A 23,200-nucleotide genomic window follows, 5' to 3' on the forward strand; every position below is an offset into this window, starting at 1 on the left:
CTTCTAGAACCTACTGTTGTCGTATACCCTTCGCTACCATATCTAGATGAGAATTATTACCATCTTTTTTCTTGCCTTGAATGTTTAGAAGTGTTTTAATCAAACTATCACATGCATTTTTCTCTACATGCATCACATCAAGACAATATATTGCATCGAGGCTAGACCAATATGGAAGATCAAAGAACACTGACCTCTTTTTCCATATATTTTTCTCAACGGACCCTTTTTTTTCTTTCCAAATACAACATTAATGTGTTATTGTCGTTTATAAGCTTCCTCCCTGGTTAAAATTTTAGGAGCGATATCAAACTTTTTCTCTCCATTAAAAGCCTTTCGCAATCTATGATATGGGTAATTGGGTTTTAGAAATTTTGATGCCCAAAATAAACTGTATTTTTTCAAACTAAAGATGGTGGGAGCACGTATAATATTCACATATATGATACGCTTTATGTCTATTGGCGTTGTATCTAGACAAGTTACCATATGCAGGAAAGTGGTTGATTGTGCAAAATAACATGGCACGCGTCTTAAACTTTTCATTAGAATATGCATCATCAACATCAATATCTTCCTCCCACAAAAGTCTTAAATATTCAATTAATGGACTTAGATAAACCTTTATGTTATTTCTAGGTTGTTTTGCCCCTGAAATCATCATAGATAATAATATATATATATTTGCGCTTCATGCATAACCATGGAAATAGGTTGTTAATCATGAGAACAGCAGGCCACAAAGCATGGTTAGTACTCAGATTATCAAAGGGGTTCATTCCATCAGTGCTAAGTCAAGGTCTGGGGTTTCTTGGCTCATGGCCGAAATCCGAAAATAACGAATCAATTTTCTTCCATTGAAAAGAATCAACTACATGGAGAATTTTTTTATCATGTTTTCTTTAATCTACATGCCATATAATATTCTTTACTTCATTCACATTAGTAAGCAGTCTCTTGAACCTTGGAATTATTGGCAGGAACCATAACACTTTGGTAGGAAGGCGCTTCTTACTAAGATTTTCATCGTCATCACCATTGTTGTCTTTCACCTTGTAGCGCGATTCCCCATACTTTGAGCATTGGTTCAATTTTTCATATTTTTCATGTATAATATACAATTATTATAGCATGCATGTATTTTGATATACTCCAAATCCATTGGACATAATATCTTCTTGGCCTTTTAACTACGGTCATACAAATTGTTACATTCTAGAAGCTTTTCTTTCGGCAACTCAGACAATTATGTGAAACTTTTATCTGTCCACTCATTTTTTGTCTTCAGATTAAACAATTTTAATACTACAGACAATCGTATAAAATTTATGCACCCCTTATATAACGGCGCATCTTTGTCACTACCTAAAGTATCATAAATATGAGTTTTCCTAAAATAATCTTCTCCAATATCACATATTATATCTTTTATTCAATTCATCATATCTACATCAATTTCATGTCTTTGTGACGTCAGAGTTTGGTTTTTATCTACTTCACCACATCTACATCATATTGTTTAATTTTGACAAACTCCATCACAACATAGGTGATGAAATATAACTTTCTTTGCAAATTTGTTTATATTCTCGTATACAATACAAGGACAATAAAAGATTCCATTATTGTCATGATGAATTTTTTTCCACAAATTCAAGAACTCATTTCTCAAACACGGAACTCAATCTATCAACTTTCATCCAACTACGATCCATAATACATTCTAAAATTTATATCAAATACTTCTAAAATTATTTAACAATAAAACAACACAACAATAACAACAACATTATCAACAATATAATAACAATCTCAACGCAACAACTTACTAAGTCACTTTTCAACAATATGGAAAAATAATATATAACAATATTAATACAACATACAACAACAACAACATTCTCAACAACATAATAACAATCTCAATACAATATCTTAATAATTCAGTTTTAAATAATATAGAAAAACAATATATAACAATATTAGTACAACATTCTCAACAACACGATAACAGTCTCAATACAACATCTTACTACAAGTCATTTTTCAACAACATGGATAAACAATATATAACAATAATACAACAATATAACAACATTGTCAACAACATAATAACAATCTCAATATAATAACACAATAACAATGCAACAACTACAACACAAATATATAACATCTCAACAACACAAAAACAATTTCAATCTCACTCGATCACAACAACATCTAACATGAATAGTGATGAAATATTTTACTTACCGTAATTGTGAAGAAGAAGAAGAAGAAGAAGAAGAAGAAGAAGAAGAAGAAGAAGAAGAAGAAGAAGATTCAAAGAAATGAGTTTCGCGTACCCTTCTTGAAAATTTCGTCTTTCCCCTCCTTGATTTGAACCTGATATGATGAAGTTTGCTTCGTGTATTATGGATATTGGTCTTTATTTTTGTGTTGTTCTGTTCTAAACGATTTTCTCTAGGGCATTGTTATATTATGAAGGAAATAAACTACAACTTGTTATGTTTTAATTTATGAGGAAAACTTTTCACCACGATTGATAGTAGCAACCATAGTTATATCTTATACATGTTACCACAACTGCTTTATCCAACTGTAGTGAGAGGTTGTAGTGATTATGTATAAAAGTTGAATATGTGTGTCATTCACCTTTTACTAAACCTAACTTATTCCGCCTTTAAAATTCATATATTATTCTTCAAAAGTTATAGGGTTTAGGATTCGATGATTCTAATACATTATATTGAAAATTTTGGTTTAAAAATTAATGTTAAGTTTCACTTTATCAAGTAAATGATATGTTTGAACCTTAACATTTATCTTTAAGGTCAAAATTTTCAAGATAGTAAAAATGAATGAAGATATTGCACACCTTGAGATTGTAAAAACTAAATTGTCTGTGATGGAATTCGTAGATTTTTCTTGAGGTACTGCACACAAAAGCATACATAACACTGTAAAAATGAACGTCGCATTTCATCACGTTTGGAAAAGATGATTGTGGTGAAAAGTAGTTTAATTTTAATATAAATATAAAAATTAATGGAACACGCACTTTTTGTAATGAAAAAATGAAAAGTTGGTGTTGAAATTCAAAGTGTGTCATTCCATAACTTATCACAACTGTTGTTAGGTTCGAACGCGGTGAAAAGTGTTTTAGTAATTAAAGAAAAAAGACGCCGAAAGATGAGTTATTACTTCAATTGAATAAATAGTCAAAATATTATAAAATAGGGTTAAATACACTTTACCCCCCTGTAATGTTAGCGAGTTTAGGGTTACCCCCCTGGTAAAGTTATTTTTTCAATACCCCCTTATGTTATGTAGATTCCTTCATAGAACCCCCTAATATCCAGGTGGCATGGAATCTTGGTTTTTTATTTCAGACGTGGCTTTTTAATTTTTTTATTTTCACATGTGAATCTTCATTAGGTCTCCAGCATGGCATAAACTAGAAATTAGGGTTCCAAATCCATCCCTCTCTCTCTTCGTGAAATCCATCCCTATCCCAAATCCATCCCTCTCTCTCTTCGTGAAATCCATCCCTACCCCAAATCCATCCCTCTCTTCATCTTCGTCCGTGTCCCCTTCATCTGGGTTATGGGTGGCAGCAAGGCATCTTCCACGAGTGAAGTTGGAAACGGCTTACCAAGATGTGGATGCAATGAAACCATGAAGTTGTTGGTCTCCAAGTCAATTGAAAACCCCGGTCGCAAATTTTGGAAATGCAGGAATATGGTGAGCAATTTTGAAGCATTTTATTATTTTGAGTTTGATTTCGAAATTAATTGTTGGTGGTGTTTGTCTCAAATTGCAGAATGGGTGCGGTTTATTTTTGTGGGATGATTTGGTCAGTGAGTTTGCAGTGAAAGAAACCAATCCGTCCGGATGCCGCCAATGTGAAGTCAACAAGGCTTATTTGATTGAATTTGCTAAAGAGATTGTTGAGGAGATAGATTGCAGAGTCGGAAAGCTTAACAAGTTAGAAAAACTGAAGAAAAAGATTGCAATGGAAAAGAGGAAAAATTTATGGTTAATGTTTGTAATTGGTCTGTCATGGATGTTGATAGCAGCTATGGTTAAGTTAGTCTAATGAGTCTGTCATGTAATTGTTATGTCATTAGTGTTTTTCAGCAATGTAATGTTGAACTTGTAATGTGTTCATCAATGAAATGTAATCTGTTCATCAATCTTAAACTGTCAGTGCAGCATCATTATTTGATTAAACTTTCAGCATTCAATCTACCAATAATGACAGAAAAAAGTTATATCATAATGAAAGAGCAAAATTGCAAAATCATCAGAAAACTACAGAACAATTTTATAGTCAGTAATTCTAAAGAAAATATGACATAGTAAACATATAAATAAATTGAAATATATTAATGTAGTCTATCTCTTAAACTTTTTCAGTGCAGAATTCAAGGTGAATGTAATTAAATACTTTGGCTTTTTCTTTAGGTCCTGCAGAATTCATGGTTTTGTTGTAAGATTAGTGCACAGACTAGCCATGGCTCTCTGCAGAATTCATGGTTTATGAAAAACAAGAAAAAAATGTGACAGACTAGCCATTGTGTTTTATAGACAATACACACCAATAATGTTAAACTGATACATTAGAATTGATCATCACAGTAAGTGCATATGTTTGTTACAAAAGGATTACAAAATACATGTCTTCAAAGATCAGTTGGCATTACAAAAGAGTTTTCCAAAAGGATTACAAAATACATAGCAGAAACATAATAATCAGTCCCTCATTTTGAAGTGGGTATGTCTTCATTTTCTGGTAGGGTAATTGGTTTGTCACTAGATATTCCTTCACCTGTTATGGGTCTTTTAAACCAACTCAACTTGATCCTCTCACTTTGCCTTCTTTTGATGATAGGTTTTTTTTCAACCCTTTTTCTGGATTGTTTTGTGATTGAGGCAGCCACACTAGATCCTGTTTGACTCATAATAGTTGGAACAGGCATATCAGTTGGAGGCTGTGGATCAGTTGGAACAGGCACATTTGTTGGAACAGTCATATCAGTTGCAGTTGGGGCAGGCATATCAGATGCAGTTGGCATATCATTTGCAGTTGGCATATCAGTTGCAGTTGGCACATGTCCTTTTTAGGTTTTCTCTACAATGTAAGACACAATGTATGGTTGTCATCACAATGCATATCACAATGAAGAATGTAAGACAGAATGTAGAATGTAAGACAAAATGTATATCACAATGAATTACCTTTCTTTTAAGTGCATTGGGATCCTGAGTGGTAGCCTTACAAGTCATAGCATTGTGACCAAAATTATCACATTTGGTGCACTTATATGCAACACCAGATCTTCTCTTCCTTGCACCATCCTCTCCACTTTCTCTTATCCTAATCTTCTTAGGTCTACCAGGACCATTTTTATATGCAGGTGGTAGAGGTGGTTCCATCTCAACTTCTGGCCACATATCTTGACCATTGATTGGACTTACTGAAAATCCATAACATAGTGCAAACTTTTCTCTTGTGTAACAAGCATCAACAAATTCATCAGGGTTTTGCTTTCTATAACTCAGAGCAGCTACAGCATGCCTACATGGAATTCCTACTAATTCCCAAAAATTACAACTACATGACCTTTTAGCAATGTCAACAATAAATTCATGTGTGTTGTAACTATGTGTAACCTGAAAAGTCTCAGCAATTGACCATGTTGGCAACCAATGACCACTATTGAACACCTCATTATCTAACCTTCTCCTAGGTATTGGCATCACCTTATGTGGCCAATTTTCTAGTTTACTTGCAGAGGTGGATAACCTATTCATCAGATATTTTCTTATCCACTCACACATTGTGAGTATAGGTTTGTCCCTAGCAGCTAGAATGGTAGCATTAAAAGACTCTGAGATATTATTCATCAATGTATCACATTTAGGGTAAAAAGAAAAGGCATGCTTACACCAGCTTTTGGTAGGAACAGCCATCAACCAAGTCCAAGCATTGGGATCTGCATTCTTCAATTCATTCATCTTTTGGACCCATGCCTGATAGTATGTGGCTTTAGCAGCTCCCATCATTAAATCTCTAATAAGGGCTCCTCCACCAAACCTTTTCTTGAAATTAGCATACAAGTGCCTAAGACATAATCTATGCTCAATAGTATCAGACAATTCTTCAAATACAGCCACAAGTCCCTGATACAAAATAGAAATTTTTTCAACATTTAGAGAATAGAATAATTTGCAACAGAAAGATAGAGTTAAATACATACCTTCTGTTGATCAGAGATAAATACATATCTTCTATCCTGACCAATGTCCTCCATTAGTAGTTGTATAAACCATCTCCAACTCTCTTTTGTTTCATTTTCAACCACACCAAATGCCAAAGGGAAGTATTGATCATTAGCATCCCTGCCTACAGCAATAAGTAACTGTCCACCATACTTGGTCTTTAAGTGACATCCATCAACCCCCACAAATGGTCTGCATCCATGAATAAAGCCTTTCTTACAGCCATCAAAACAGAAATAAAATGACCCAAACCTTGGTTGTATGGATGGACTAGGTCTTTCTACATTTATCTTCACAGTGTTGCCATGGTTTACCCTTCTTAGTTCTTCTGCATACCTCCATATGGAAGCATACTGATTGTCAGCATCACCTTCAATTATCTTCTTGGCAATTAGCTTAGCCCTCCATGCTTTTGCAACAGTAATACCCACAGAATATGTTTGCCTCATATCTTGGATGATGTCTCTTATCCTGACTGTATCAGAAGTTTGCATCCTCTTTACCACATGCTTGGCCACCCACTTTGAGCTAGCAGACTTGTTGTTCAAAACCCTAGCACATGTGTGCTTATGTACAAGCGTTTTTATAGCAAAAGTCTCCTTGTGGCCCACCTTAGAGCATAAGACTAAAAACCCACATTTATGCTTACACACCACCCTTACCCTATCTCCCTCATTTTTCACAAAAGAAATTTCCCTCCCATTAAGCACTGACCACTCACGGATAGCTGCCCTAAAGTCATCAAGTGTGTTGAATTCCATACCCCACTTGAATATAAAGTCTTTGTTTAGATGCTCTTTCCTAAACCTAGCATACTTGGGCCTTTCTTCATCACAAGAATCATCTGGGTCAGAACTATTCAACTCATCACTATAGTATACATCATCTGAATCCATACTCTTATTGGGCTCTATCATACTGTTATTGGGCTCCTCCCTAATAGGCTTAGTAACATCTATTCCTTCAAAACCATCAAAGTAAGCAGTAGCTCTTTCATCTTCACTGTCATCTAACCCCTCTACCTTCTCCTCATCTAACCCATCAATTCCATTATCAGGGGGGTGGTCATCATCATTCACACATTTAGGTTCCCTATCAGCAGGGTCCATGTTCCCAGTACTATGTTCAACATACAAATCTCCTTTCACATTCATTGCACTAAAGTATAGAGCAAAATCATCAACAGCATCATCATCTTTCCTAATCAGAAAAAAACCATCTTGAATTTCTAAAACTTTTGTCCATACCCTAACACAATCAGCCTTATACCCTAACCTACTCAACAACTTCTCAATGTTATCCATGTTCCAATTTGAAACATGTATCCCATTAACTGTCGTATCCGTACCCCCTCTGTATATAATTTCTTCTTCAAAAACCCTGTAAAATTCACCCCCATGGTGGAGTGTAACACTAAAGTGTTGTGAATCCTGTCAATATATTATACCCACATGTCAAAGATTGTTGATTTCAAAATTTTACCCTACGACATTGATGAACTTCAAATTTTTACTAACCTCGGACTTTGGACACTTCACTGAGCTCGTCTTCACTGAGCTGGATCGCTTCTTCGTATTCGCTGAGGTTGTCTTCATCTTCGTCTTCACTGCGGTCGTCTTTCTCGTTTGCTTCGTTCCCTGCATTCTTCTTCTTCGTCTTCGTCTTCCCCTGGAAATTTCGTCTTCGTCTTCCCTGCTATGTTCAGAACCCTAATTTTCTAAGGGGGTATTTGAAATTAAAAAGTGTAAAATGACACATAATCACTTTAACAAAATTAAAAATATGCCAGGTGTAGGACCTCTTATTAGATTCCATGCCACCTGGATATTAGGGGGTTCTATGAAGGAATCTACATAACATAAGGGGGGGTTTACAAAAAATATTTTTACAGGGGGGTAATCCTAAACTCGCTAACATTACAAGGGGGAAAAGTGTATTTAACCCTATAAAATATATATTTTATAATAATGCTACGCGAGAACCTCTCTATTTCGGCTATTTGTGTAACATTGTCTCCAGAACTTCAAAAGTTTTGCATATAAGAAAATTGAAAACAATAATAAGAAAAAATAAATAAAAATTTATTCAATCATCAATGCACAAATAAAAATCAATATCAAACTAAAATTCCTCGAAACGGTGCCAACAAAAAATTATATAACAATATAACAAGTGCAAAGTTATATTGTCTAATACAATAAATTTGTTCCCATGAATACTTATTGTTAAGTAGTGATTTTATTTTATTATTTTTATGTGATTAGTTGAACAAGTAGAAAAATATTAGTTTGATTTTTTTTTTTAAAATAGTAATAATAATAAAGCCTTGGAATGTTGACTTCCCACAACAATTGACCTATATTTTTATTATTGTCCTATTGTTATAAGTTTAAGTCATTAAACCCCAAACATTATTTCTTGTAGCTTAAATTTCCTTTCAAAGTAAGAAAGTCTACTTTATATTAATGTCACCTTTTTTTTCACGATTGGAATATAGCAAAATTTGTTAAGCGTGTGTATGCTAAAAAGTGGTTCAAGATGATTAAAATTATTTTCATGTATTAGCTATCTTATTTATCCTTATAGATCTGATAATCGGACTTCTCCTTTTGCTTCTTTGCCATATTGTCCAAGATTATGTAGTTGTGCATCTACAAAAGTGAAATTCCATAAATCAAATAATTGAACATCTCTTTTCGATCTTTCACTCGATTATCTAAAATTATGCAAATTGTACAATTAAAGGAATCAAAGATAACAAATAGAGTTTTATAAAGGACCTATAATAGGAGTCCCCACTAATGCAAGGCAAGAGGCAAGAAACAGAAAATAAGTTTAAATAGAATATAATTATATTAACTAAGTTGAATTTGTTAAGTCTAAGAATCACGTTACAAATAATATATTTTATGATAAAAAAATTATCTCATCCTATCAAAAATTAAGGTAAAAGATTAAGGCGCGACGTGTTTTATATTGTTTTTTAATAAATATCACATATTCCTTTGGTTTATAAATAAAATCGAGGAGAAAAGTATTTCAGGACATACTTTGAATCCCAACATCAACAGATTATATTTTTATTTCTTTAAAAGTGGTATTTTTATTTTTATTTTATTTTCATCGGTTAAATTAATGATTTATTCCTTCGGTTATATTTAATAAATGGGGATTAGATTAACATATTTTATTATAAAAGCACTCGTTAATCCGATTTTACCTTAAACCTAATTTATATGTAGCAGCTTGAAAGTCTTACGCATCCTTCTTTGGGATGAATTGCAAGACAAAAAAAATCTTCTATGATCTTCAATATTGAACAAAATATTTTTTAAACCCTTATAATCTATCTCACATAATGATGTTGATGTTATTATTGTATTTTTGTAATAACCTTTTTTATATTTTCAATGAAAGAATATATTTCTTCTCTTTCATGTGAACGCATTTGCCATGAAAATATTTGTTCAAGATAATGAAATCTTTTTGGGATGGATTGCAACTATAGAAAAAAAATTCTCTTTGTAGGAACATATAACTTATCAGAAATTTAAAAAGATTGGTTATTCTTCAAGAATCCATTGTCAAACTCTTTGTTTAAACAATTTATTTGAAGATTTTGTGTAAACAATGTAAATATAAAAAAAAAATTATTTCCTCAATTTTTAACAAAAACCGAGAGATATGTGGCACTTGGGTTGAAACATATGTTACTTGTTTTATTTAAAAAGAAACACATTTTACCTCAGTTTTGAGTAATAACCGGGTAAAATATAAGGGTGTTTATTTAGTTTCTTCACCGTCTTTGAGCAAATATTTGTCGTCCTCTTATTGGATATCAATGCTCAAGACACTACCATTAGTGATCCTCGTGAAACTTAAAATCTTTATTATAAAAGTATTATGAATACTAAAATTTGATAGTAGTGAATCCACAAGAAACCCAAAGGTTGTTGTGAAACCCCTCTATCTTTAATCAGAGAGTCATGAGATTGATGAGAGTGTATTTACTTTGCGAAAGACTTATGTGATGGATTACAAGTGTAGAAAAAATGGTTTGAGGTTTGTGTTCTAACATAATCTTTTAACTGAATATTTATTTTATTTATATAATTTTTTTTATATCAGATATTTGATCTTCCTCAAGATCAATTAAACGAGAATCCCAAATATTTGTTCTTCTCTAAGATATTAAGTATTTGTTCTTCACCGACAACGATGACGATGAAGAACAACAATTTTACTTTAATATTGTTTGTAAACAGATCAAGAGGTATATGGTGCTAGTTTGAAAAATATAAAAAAATTATTGTTGTTGGTTCAAACACATAACAATTTAAAGTAACCCTTTAATTATTTTTAAATCGATGAGTAAAGTGATAAATTTTCATGTCGCATTTCGTTGCCTCGTCCGTCTAATCTATGTTATATCCTCTTCGCGCCCAAAATGAAATGGAGTTACGTGTAATAGTGAACAAAATATAAAATCGTATTTCTAAACATCAGACAATGCTAATTCAATGAGAGTGTGAAACTAGAATGATTTTTTTAGGATTTTCTAGTCCTATAGCTCCCTCAAACTCGAACTGACTACATTAAGTAGAAATAAAATCAACGGTTTTGGAAGTTGATGGATACTATGGTCGCATTTCCCAACATGGGTTGGTCGTGTTACCGGCTAGGTTCGATGTTCTCGTCTTGACTTTTAGAAATTCTTTATATTCTTTTGTCCCATCAACATGGTCATATTGTATCAACACTACCTAATCATGTGACCTGTTGTTTTTTCCTTTTTCCCATATTGAGTTTGAATTATGTTATTCCTACATTTAAATACTTAAATCAATATGTTCACCGTGTGAATAATATTTTTCTAATAAAATTTTATTTAAAAAAAAAAATTTAAAAAAATTTAAAAATTTAATTTCATAATAAAAATATAATCCTTGTCATGAATCAATTTTATTATTCTATTAATTACAAAAATATATGTTATTAATCACATATTTTTCTAATATCTTATTAACCAATTTCACTTTATTATCCAATAAAACACATAATATTAAGCAAATTCTTATATTAATTTATAATTTATTTATAAATTAATGTCAGAATTTGGTTAATATTATGTCTTTTATTGGTTAATAAAATAGTGAAGTCGGTTAATAAACTATTAGGAGAAAAATACGTGGTTAATAATGTAGAATTTTTGTGGTTAATATAATAATAAAATTGATTAATAATAAATGTTATATTTTTAATATAAAATTAATTTAAAAAATATATTTTTTATAAATATATTTTTATTTAATATTATTTTATTTAAAAAATATTGTCCACGGTATAAATATAGTAAACAGTAGTTGATATAAATATTTGTGTAAACTGATGGTGCACACATAAAAGATTTGTTTATTTCCATAATACAACGCAACTTGTTGAGTAGATCGACTAGAAAAGTGGAAAATAACAATCTCAACCAAATTAACCAATAACATATGAAGAGATTATTTTCAAGAACGGTTCTAGAACCTATGTGAAAAGAGATTCTAAAAATCATCTCAAAAACAACTATAAAGAGAGTATAGGAACACAACAGATGTTTGTTAATTCAGTTTGACCCAAAAAGATATCTACATCTTCCAGAATGAACAACTCTTCAATTCACTATGATAGTATCTTCACAAATGATACAAAAATATCACAAAAAATTAACATCAACTGCTTAAGATGAATAATCCTTAGTTTATATTTTTTTCTCCTAACCAACAATAAATTTCACTTTAGGACTTAATAGGAACATTATTGAACCCTCACCCTAATGATACTTATCTATCCAAAATGTTTACAATGTGTCTCATAACCATGTTCTCTCGTTTTTCACAAAGTTGTCTTCTAATTCTACACACACACAAAATTGTCTTAGAATAAAGGGAGAAAAACAACATAATTTAAACTATACTAACGATTTTAATTTGAAACAACCTATGCAGAAAATCAAAAACAAAATTTTTACAATATGATTTAAATCATCCTGTATGCATAATTTGAATCCACTCCAAGAAAAAAGAGGAACAGATTTTTATAATATGATTCGAATCATCTACCCCAGATTGCCTGAAAAATCAAATTCAAAGACACTCACCACAGTTTTATTAACAGAAAAATCGGTAGCTAAGGAGGATTAGAGAAGTGTGTAGGCTTTGGACACTTATTTTAAACATATTTATGCATAAAAACATTAAGTAACTTATATAAGTCACGTACGTATATGCTGGTTCCCTATTTAATTTGACTGCTAATATACATGTACACCATTTGTTTCTCCCAATAAAGCATTGTTACCTTACATGTCTTTTCATTTGCATCATGATTCGATTCTGTTATTCCTCGTAATTATCTTCCATTTGGCATAGAGGAGGATCTTGAAACTGGTTCTTGTCTAGCACTGAATGGTACTGATGAAGATACTGAAGCTGAGGGTCGAAGGAGGGGCGTAATACCCCTACTTGAAGTTTCGTTAGCAATAGGGGAAGGGGTGGCCGTAACAGCTGTTACTGGTTGTAATTCTACTTCAACGCCAGTGGCAATGTCTTGAAGGGAATCGTCGATTATTCGATGATCGTCTTCTTCAATAGACAATACAGTGCTCGTGTCCGTATGAAAGGTGGAGTCGTCAGGGAACATACCATGTCTTCTCTTCTTCCTAGCTGCTTTACCCCATCCATGAATGGTTTCCCTTATTCTCTGTGGAATTAATGCTGCCTTATAATTTGTTCCCATCTGAAATAAATGTAGGAAACTTGTTTATGCTATTGCATTATACATGAATGTGGCAAAAAGCCCTTCACAAGAATGATTCTCTCAATGCAACAAACCCATTTCTCAAGCAACACAACACATATAGTTTTCATCATTCTGAAAGGAATATAACAATAACTGCAATCTGTCCCTAAACATGTTAGTACTAGTAATTATTCAACTCCAAAGTTCAAACTCAACATGAGTGGAGTCTGCAACCACTGTAGCACCGACATCTCTAAAAAAAAGTTTGTCTGCGTCCGTGTCAATGTCGAACACCAATACCGACACAACACTGACACTTGTGGTTACGTTTAGTTTATTCATTTTTTCAAATTATTGCCGATGTCGAGGTGTCAGTGTCATGTTCAGTATCCGTGTCTGTGCTTCATAGTCTGCAACCCTCTCCAGTCTCGGCCAAATTGCCAGCCATTAGGGCCAGAGAGGACTGGAACGAGTTTTTGGTTGCAGGCAGATTCTTACACTTCAAAACTACAAATTCAAGCTTTCACGTTTGAGAGCATGGGAACATGTGCCGACACTAAAACAAATACATACTTGGTTACCTGTGTAACGAGTGCGTAAAGTGGCAAGGTGCTGTAGCTGCAAAGAAACTGTCCGGCAAATCTACAAGGTTGAATACAAGAAAGGATAAAGGTTGAATATAAGAATTCTTCTTAAAATCCAGATAGAGAGAAAAGAAAAACAGAAGCTATCTTGATTTCTGCATACCCCAAGATTAGCCTTAAATAAACAAGGAGGTGATTCCTAATAAAGCAGGAGTTATATCCAAACTGCCACTGCAGTAAAAGAAAAGACATTTTTTATTAATCAAATGCCACTTTATAAATTTTATTTAGACGTTTTATCGATATATTCTATTTGAACTGCATAATAAAGAATCTTGTTTAAGTTATTGGGTAATTTGCTTTTTGAGCAATATAACTGATTCTTAATACTCCAAAGTATAATTCTGCATCTTAACATGGATAAGGAAGTACCCAGAACCAAAAGAATGAAGCCAATTCAAATGCATTCTGTGAACGAAAAGAAAAAAGAAAACATCAGAAATTAAGAAGAAAATAACAATTGTAAGCAAGAAATAATTGCACAAGATGTAGACGAACCATGAACAACCTGGAAGAGAATGAAATGGATTATGGAAAGTAATAGTTCAGGCTTTTTAAACCAGAAAAGTTCATCGCGAGGCCTCAACTTAGCTTCTGAGAAGAAACCAGCAATTCCAGCATTCTCCAGTGCTAATGTTGCAATAACTTGCTGTAGCTTTGTTCCCACCAAGAGAACAAGCTGTTCTTCAACATTAACACATAAGAAATAGCATGACACGTCAAAAGAGCAACCACACGCGATTCAGAAAGTCAATGGTTCAGAAACAAAAGTGAAAAAGTTCAGAGGGAATGAAAAAGGTAACTTACAGATATAGGAATGATAGCTATCCAGAAGTATAGATTAGATCCTGTGTTAAACACAAAAAATTGGTAAATTTCAAAAGTATGCAAAACCGAGTATTACCTAAACACGCCAACTTTAAGTGGAATGGAAGGTTTTGCCAAAAGAAAAATCCATGGAGAATTTTTTGGAGATGTTATAAACTTATAATCAATGGAAAGTATTATAAACAACTTTCACCTCGATTTCTCACAGTAGGCAATACCTTTAATGTTGAAAAGCATGAAACCGACAACAAATCCCCAGAGTGGGCCACTACAACAGATTTTGCAAAATATGACAGGATTATCAGCTTTCAATATCATCGGAACCAAGTTCTGAAAAACGAAAGAGATAATAATATGCCAAACCACAAAACTTAATTCACTGAATGACTCAAATTTGACATCTAATTCTAAAAGAGATTGTCATGAAGCTGCAATAATAGTTATTGCTGAATCTCAACTAGTACTAACCTCACACCAACTATCTTTTGGAATTCTTCTTCCATAGATCGAACCATGTAGCTGTGAAAATCATATTTTGATGAAAGGTTGTGATTCTGCCATGATCACGGAAATCAGATAATAAAATAATTAACATTCACAAAGTAGAAGTTTATACATACTACACAATTCCAAGAAACCTGACATACAATACAAGTACCTTCATTAAGCAAAAAAACTACTATCAAACAAACGCATGAAGTAATTTTAAAAGGCATATTTCCAGTCTCTATCAGAAAATTAGAAGTGGAGATTTTGTAACAGAAAAATAGAAGTTTAGAGGTATGAGTTAGAAAAGCTCGTGAATCTTTGTCAAATGGTGAGTTATTATGATATTTTGAGAAAAACATGCAAATACAATGAGATAAGAACCACATGACTCAAAACCATTTACACCTGGAATAAATTTTATTGCATTATTCCATACCATGATGAAGCCTTTGCGAAGGGTAAGGTAGTCAGCACGAACCACAGATCGCCCAAATTGTCGATAAAAGCATGTCTGCAACTTGATCAAACTTAAACATATAAATATATGAAACCAGGATTCGTCCCATCAAAACTTCTTACATATATATGCTTGTTGAAACAGAACAAAATGGGTAAAATGATGCATAATAAATTGTGGAATAGAGAGTATTAGGTGACTACAATATATTCATACAAAAAAAGTTTGCCATCAAAAGATGCTGACAGTTATAAGAGATTCATGTAACTAGCCACCGTACACTATTAACGCTTAGTATTTCAAGAACCGCAAATTGACTTTTCATGTTTTACCACAAAATAAGTTTGGTCTTATTTTACTCAATATACTTGCTTCCATGAGAGAATAACTTTGTACTAGTCAATTCAATTGACTGTAATTTGATGAGAAATACAAATTAATCAAAAGGTAAAAAGTATAGCTCAAGTTAACTATGCAAAGATGGTGAACTCTTTTTCGCATGTTTTTTATTTCAAATATTATTCATATCTGCCTTTTCTCATCAAATAAACTAAAGAAAAGTATGCAACAAACTTAAATGAAATGAATTTGAATGGAAGTGAGGAAACAGGTGGAGAAATTTTATTACCATCCAAATAGCTAATGGGTTTGATGTATGAGGCTTGACAAAGGTCGATTGCCTTCGCATAGTCAGCTGCCTAGTAATATCTGTCGCAACAAAAGAAAAGGCCAGCCAATTCCTTAATATGGTTACCATATGAATACATTATTATATTACTTTTATCAATTGAGCAACTTTCTCAAAAGTTTAAGTTGTTAAACAGCGGTAAATGAACTTTATAGCATGTTCATAGAGATTATATAACCTACAATAACTACATACGCGACAGAACAAATGCATTACGGAATAACCAAATTGTACTAAGCTTACCAGCTAAATAATTGCGCCGATCCATGTGAGCCTCATCCTCCCACACTCTCCAGCTGTGAATCTGGTTTATTAAACTTATAGTGTTATGTCAAACAGAAACTCAAAAATGATATAGCAGAATGTTTTGTCTCCAACTTCGATATTGAGACAACTAAGTGAAAAACACTTAAAAATATCTCAACAAGATTGTTCTATACTATTACATTTCTGTCTAATTCAGTGCTTATTTAAATTAATTAGAAATATTGAACACGTTGGATACACGCTCACCGACACTATACGTAAAATATAACTTAACAGTTTTAAAAAAAGTTAAGCACAAATCTACATTTAAAAAACAATATCTAACCTTCACAATGGCCAATAACATTGTTAGGCAACTGTAAGATACATGTGTTATCGCCATGACAAAAATGAACCGATGCAACTGTTCTAGACCTTCATACGAAACAAATGGTTCATAACCCTGAGTAAAATAACAAATTGCAAATCAACCTCCATTTACATATAGAGCAATAAAAGCTAAAGATAGTCAAATTTAAGACATATAAGTTATATCATTCATGCCTCTTTGCAGGAGCTTCTGTTGATTCCATTCAACATCCTTCTAATTAAGCGAGGGAAAGAAGACGCCGTCAACAATTTACGTCCTTCGGATCCATTCTCTTCGATTTCTTTATCGATATCGGATCTAGTGCATGGAGCAAAAGCACTATTATAGAACTTTGATGGAATGCAAATATTGGCTATCATGCCAGAGGTAGCAGTAAGTAGGAGAGATATAAATCCGAGCAACATCAACTCTGAAGATAAATTACAAAATTAAGGGAAATTGATCAGTGAAAAGATACACACTACATAAAATTTGCACAATGCAGAGAAGTCAGTAAGGACTAACAACAACAAAAATCAAAAAGAAATCCTGTTCATATTTGGAAGAATTTTCGGTAGAATTTAATTCATGTGTACCTTCTTTCATCTTCTCCAAAGCTTCAAGCAAAGGTTTTCTATTAGTTTTCCGCAGCCACTACAGCCACAGAAAAAATACTACCACAGATAAGAAGTCATTCCAAAGCAGACATAAAAAACAGCTTATATCTTCCCGGATCCTTAAAAAGAGATGATTTGATCACTAGTAACACTAACACATGGTTATGATAGAATCAAGCTCAAAACTTCAAACATGTGCATAAGGGTGTGATTGCATTAGGAAAAAGAGCTTCTTTCCTTGCTAACAATAGATGCATTACAGATAAAACTGTCAGAAACAAACATTACGTCCAAAAATGAACCTAACTGCGCTTAAATATATGTTAGCCAAAATACATATTTTTATCCTAAGTCTTAATCAGTATTGTTCAATAGCCGCTGTAGCACTATAGCATAGCAGAATCTGAACAAATCACTATTGTTCTACGGCACACTATTTGGTACAAAATATTGTGAAATAGCGGTTATACTAATATCACTGTTGCATTGCAGAATTTGAACAAACTGCGATTTGCAGCGATCCCCAATTGACAACACTACTTTTAGTTCTTAAGTTAGCAAAATGGCACAAAATGGCATAAAAATGCAACAAACTTCCAATTCCTACCATACAACTTTTCCCTACAACTTCACAGGTTAACATAGAAACAAAACAAAAAGCTCTCAACAATAACATTTCAAACAATACTTACATTGCTCAAACGGTTAATCGAGCGCTCCACAAGCAAAGAAACAGCAACAAAGATGGTCAACACAGTGGCAACAGACCAGGTAGGAGTCAAGGCCAATGACCTTGTTTCTTTTCCATTCTCTGCCATATTGAAGTATCCGAAACCAAATTCGAAACCTTATATATGACTAAGTGCCTTAAAATTAGGGTCTCATTTGAAATCAACTTCGAAAACAATACAAACAGAAATCACAATACAACAGTTGGAGTCAACCTACACTGAAATCTAATAAATAGAAATCAAATGGTGAAACAATTTTCAAAAACTACATATGAATAACCTCTACACTCTAGAGATGAATAACTTTCCAAAATGACAGAAATCCCCCATGGCTTTTCGCAATAGAAAAGATGGGGGAAATACCAATTTTTCTCTATAGAAAACAAGTCTCTTTCTTCTCCTTCCACAGAAATCTCTTGAAAACCCTTCAAATAAACCTCATTTTCAAATCAAGCTCTGCAAAAACAGAAAAAAAATGGTTATTCTTGTTAGTACTGTTTCAAATTTGAATAACAGTTCTGAAATCAAAGTATTAACCATTCTAGGAAACTCACGGAAGAATGAAAAGTGAAGATCTCTGTGAGGTGTGTGTGTCAGTAACACAAAAAAAAACAATTTGAAGCTTAAAGAAAGACATTACGTACAGATATTGAATGAGTTCACCAAAAACTAGGTACTTTTTTTATGATTTCAATATGATAAAGTGTGAGAAAGAGGGGTAAGCGGGTCTTTTCATGATGAATGCCAATGCACACATTTCAGACTTTTCGGTATCTTCCCTGGGCCACAGCTCGTGCCAACTCGCATTACTATTATTGTAAGTAATGTTTTCTTAAAAGTATTTAAAGAAAAAAGTCTTCGGCTAATGTTTGATTTATGAAAAATTAATTACTAGTATAATTCAATTATAACATCAATAAACATATATATATATATATATATATATATATAAATCAATTTAAGTCATCAAAGTAAAGGTGATGGGCCAAAAACATTGTCTTAGTCTGTCAAAAATGGCGATTAAATGGGTGACTATGTGTGGATCATGTTCGTATTTTCACTCTTAATCATAAGAATAATAAAATTGATCAAATTCGTTAGTTTAACTTGCTCTTTAATGCAAGTCGAACGATGAACATGTCTTTACACTTCATATCATAATACAACGTAGAGATAACCTCTATTTTTTTTTTAGATTTAGTCAAAGTTTCCAACTTTCGTCTTTATTTCAATAGTCCTATTTTTTAATGGAGCTAACATATATGGGACTGGCATGTTGCTTGCCACTCATAGATACTCTAGATTTAACTTCTCATATATTGAAATTGGTTAACTTTATTTTATTTGAGAACAAAAATAATATATTAAAAGTTTAATATCCTTTTTCGTCTCGTATCTTTTGGTCATGATTTATTTTGGTCTCTTGACTAAAAAAACGTTTAATTTGATCTCTTAATTATTCAAACAGAATCACTTTTATCCTTGATGTCAAAGATGTTAGTCAAAGTTAATAGAAAATGTCAAGTGTCGCTTAGTTTGACTAATATTTGCTTTTGCGGCCACTTAATATTGAGTTGGAGTACTTCATTTGCTATTTTTTTTCTTAAACGAAGAAATGCTTCATTTACTTCATTATTTAGGGCTTTATTCACTTCACATTTCTCTCTGACTCTCTGAGTAAGACGAAGGAAGAACTGCAAGATGTAGAGATGGGAACTGCAAGAACGAAGGCTAAGAATAAATAACCGACGGTTGAGAAGGATGAAACGAAGGTTAAATCAAACAGAGGAAGAGATGTTTACTAGTAAGTTCAAATTTTTGCCTCTTTCAAATTTAAGGTTTATTGGATTTTCATTTTTCACCCCTTTTTAAAATAGGGTTTACTTGGTTTTCGATTTACTGTGCAAAATCTATTTAATTTAATGTTTAAAAGTTATTTTAGGTTATGGTCTTCTTATTAGGGTTTTTGTTGGTTCTTATTTGAAATGCTAATTTGTGTTGTATGATTCTCTGTTGCATTTAGGAATTTGTGTTGTAGCAATGTGATTGTATTATTTTTAGTGTATGAATTTGTTTGGGTTTTACAAATTTGTGTTGGTGTTGTTTGTAAAAGATATTATTAATTGGTTCTGAATAAGTAGTTTTTCTTTTAGGTCAAAAATTAGATGATTTTGTTCATGTTTTTATCCACCGTGGAGGTGAATTTGTAGATGTTAAGTATTCTAGTTATGAAGGATTATTTTCTAAAGTGAGATGTGATGTAGATAAATGAAGCTATTTTAAGGTGGTAGGGATAATTAAAGTCATGGATTATAAAGAAGTTGGAACAATATTATACAATGTCCCACATTTGGTATATTTACTATGAGTAATGACAAAGGTGTCCAAGATGTAGTTGATTTATGTAAGGTGTATTTGAGTGTTTATATATATGTACATCATTCTATTTTTCAAACTGAGTATTGTGATGTTTCTTTAGAGGAAGAGAGCATTAACCTAGAGGATGTTGTTATTTTTTATGAAGAACAATATGAGATTCTAAAACTCTATGAGGAGGTAGTGATGTGGATAAGGTGACTGAGAGTGTAGATGGAGGTAATGATGTTGAGATAGATGGGGTTGAGCTTAATGATATTCATATGAATGAGGGTGAAGTGAATGAGGTTGAGATGAATGCAAGTGAAGTTAATGGGGTTGAGATGCATATGGTGAAGTTAATGGGGTTGAGGTGAATGAGGCTAGATGAATGAGTGTGAGGTTAATGATGTTGAGTTGACTAATGCAGAGAGAAATGATGTTGGAATCATTAGTACTGGATCAGATGATGATAATGATGCCATGAACTTTCATTATGACAATGTCTTAGATGTTGCGTTTGCTGATTCAGATGAAGGTAGTGGTAGTGATAGTTTACTAGATGATGGTAATGAAATATTGTTAGGTTATTGTGATGATATTGGAGGTACTAGCAAAAAAAACATTAAAAAATGGATTTTAGTAAGGTTTAAAGTGAAGATGATAATGAGGAATTGAAAAGTGGGTGTGAATCAGATGAGGAAAGTGGATGTAATATGAAGAAATACCATGTTTTCAAATTGCCAAAAAAACATGTCAGACTATAAATGGGAATTGAGGACCTATTTTCCTACCACGGCTGATTTCAAGGAAGCAATCACTACATGTGTAGTTCAGTCAGGCAGGGATCTGAAGTTTGTTAAAAATGACAAATAAAGGGTTAGGGTTATAAGTAAGAAGGTGAAGGATAATAGAGATCCAAAACGCAACGGAATTTAAAGTTTCTCCTTTAGTGATTCTTACGAATGGGCATGATCAGTGATAGAATCGTTACCTCTTGTGGTAATTGAAACCTTTGATGCAGATCTAAGGAGTGATCATGAACGTTGAATGGTGACAACGCGTCTACTCAGTCCACATGAACAGATTCCTTCAATCTCAGTGTTAGCTGCTACGAATGAAGGTTTTGAGTGAGAGAGAGGGAGAAATGAAATTTCATATGAACAAATGCTTCTGCACAAGGGTTCTATTTATAGAACCACTTGTGTGGGTTGTAAGCTAAAAAGCCCACTTAAGTGTAAGTGGCCCATATCTTATGATATACCAAAATCACTTAAGCACGTGGTACCTTACCGTATTTCGTATTCTACTTAAGTGCATCATACCTTACGATGTTCTACAATTCACTTAAGTGCACTGTACCTTACGGTATTCCGTATTTACTCTATCTCTCATTAATCCGTCCTTTTGTGTGTGACCCTGTAGGTTCTCGCAACATTGGTAATTATATTAAATCACGTATTTAACATAATAAACAGTGAGCGGTATCTAGCAACACATCACTACTATCCAAGACACGAAAATGTCATGTGATCTGACAAATCCTTTTGTGATAATACTTATGTGTACAATTATCCTTTTGCCCTTATATCTATATTGAACACAAGGCATAGATCGTGTCATCCTTGTTCAATTCAATATTGGGCCCTTAGACATTTATCCTGTTGCGCAGGATGAGCAAATTCCATCTAGGTCACTCATGTCCCTCAGCATGCTTCGTGGAGTACCCATCAACTGTCTTTATGGTCATCCAGTTACGGACAATGTTTGATCAATAATAAGGCACTTGACTCTACATCTAGGGTCCATAGGGGTTTCAGGTCGAAGGGTGGTATACACCACTATCACCATGAGAATAACTTATGACACTTCGCATAACATTCTATATAGTATTCTCATAGTTGATCAATCCAGTATAAATATTACTCTTAATATTCATACCTATGTTTAAGACTTGGTAACTCCTTATCCATGATCCATGAGATGTAATCATCAGTCTATATACATAATAGTCTTAATGTTTTAATGTTATCCCACTTTACAACAAAGCTCGACTACGGATACTTTAAGAATAATGTTCTTATGTTTAATGGGATCTCATGATTAAGTCACACTTGATACATTAAACAGACTAGTTATTTAATGGACTTTATTAAAAAAAACATAATAAAGAAAAAATCTTTTATTATTAATAAATAATTCGATACAAGTACCAAAAGTATTGGCCTCTAGGACTTACACCAACATAAAGGGTGTCAGTGGAATGTCTATTGTGCCAAATTACCAAATGAAGATTCTTGATAATTGAAGAAAGTGATGCATGTTCATAAATGTAGCAAACCTTACAATGTGAAGATGATGACTACAAAATGGTTAAATAAGAAAATTCAAAACTCATTGAAAGATAATCCTAAAATAAAAATCAAAGACATCAAGGAAAAATGTAAGACCTATAATTTTAAAAATAAATAGTATATTCACTCATATATTTTAACTATGATCTAATATAAAATAAATAGTACTTATACCAGTGAGTTTGAATTCTACTCAAAATATTTTAGAATTTCATTAAAATAGTGACTCACGATAAAAATATTCTAAAAATCTTGATTACATACTCTTTAACGATTATCAAATTGACTGCATTGATTTTTTAAACAACCTCTATTTGTAACGGAATTTTAATTATATAGTCACAAAATTA

At 32.6% G+C, this 23,200-nt stretch overlaps 2 protein-coding genes across 3 annotated transcripts; both read right to left on the bottom strand.

Moving 5' to 3' along the window:
* Positions 1 to 5,097: 5,097 nt before the first annotated feature.
* Positions 5,098 to 7,880, bottom strand: LOC127082030 (uncharacterized). The gene is made up of 3 exons (XM_051022253.1): positions 7,803 to 7,880; positions 6,264 to 7,715; positions 5,098 to 6,186 (listed from the first exon to the last, which is right to left on the bottom strand). Exons 1-3 carry the CDS (start codon positions 7,878 to 7,880, stop codon positions 5,098 to 5,100), a joined length of 2,619 nt encoding a protein of 872 aa, XP_050878210.1.
* Positions 7,881 to 12,410: 4,530 nt separating this feature from the next.
* On the bottom strand, positions 12,411 to 18,940 carry LOC127086364 (MLO-like protein 11). Of its 2 annotated transcripts, none has more exons than XM_051027115.1 (16): positions 18,786 to 18,940; positions 18,103 to 18,597; positions 17,390 to 17,447; positions 16,988 to 17,223; positions 16,770 to 16,886; positions 16,421 to 16,481; positions 16,118 to 16,197; positions 15,469 to 15,543; positions 15,012 to 15,097; positions 14,762 to 14,811; positions 14,523 to 14,563; positions 14,224 to 14,394; positions 14,088 to 14,123; positions 13,819 to 13,886; positions 13,653 to 13,713; positions 12,411 to 13,068 (listed from the first exon to the last, which is right to left on the bottom strand). In XM_051027115.1, exons 2-16 carry the CDS (start codon positions 18,226 to 18,228, stop codon positions 12,682 to 12,684), a joined length of 1,653 nt encoding a protein of 550 aa, XP_050883072.1. In that variant the 5' UTR covers positions 18,229 to 18,597; positions 18,786 to 18,940; the 3' UTR covers positions 12,411 to 12,681. The 2 variants fall into 2 exon arrangements, with proteins under 2 accessions (XP_050883072.1, XP_050883071.1); XM_051027114.1 differs by having other exon boundaries at positions 18,696 to 18,859.
* Positions 18,941 to 23,200: the final 4,260 nt, after the last annotated feature.

Source organism: Lathyrus oleraceus, chromosome 5 (genome assembly GCF_024323335.1).
Source record: "Lathyrus oleraceus cultivar Zhongwan6 chromosome 5, CAAS_Psat_ZW6_1.0, whole genome shotgun sequence".
In the NCBI taxonomy this organism is placed as follows: Eukaryota; Viridiplantae; Streptophyta; class Magnoliopsida; order Fabales; family Fabaceae; genus Lathyrus; species Lathyrus oleraceus.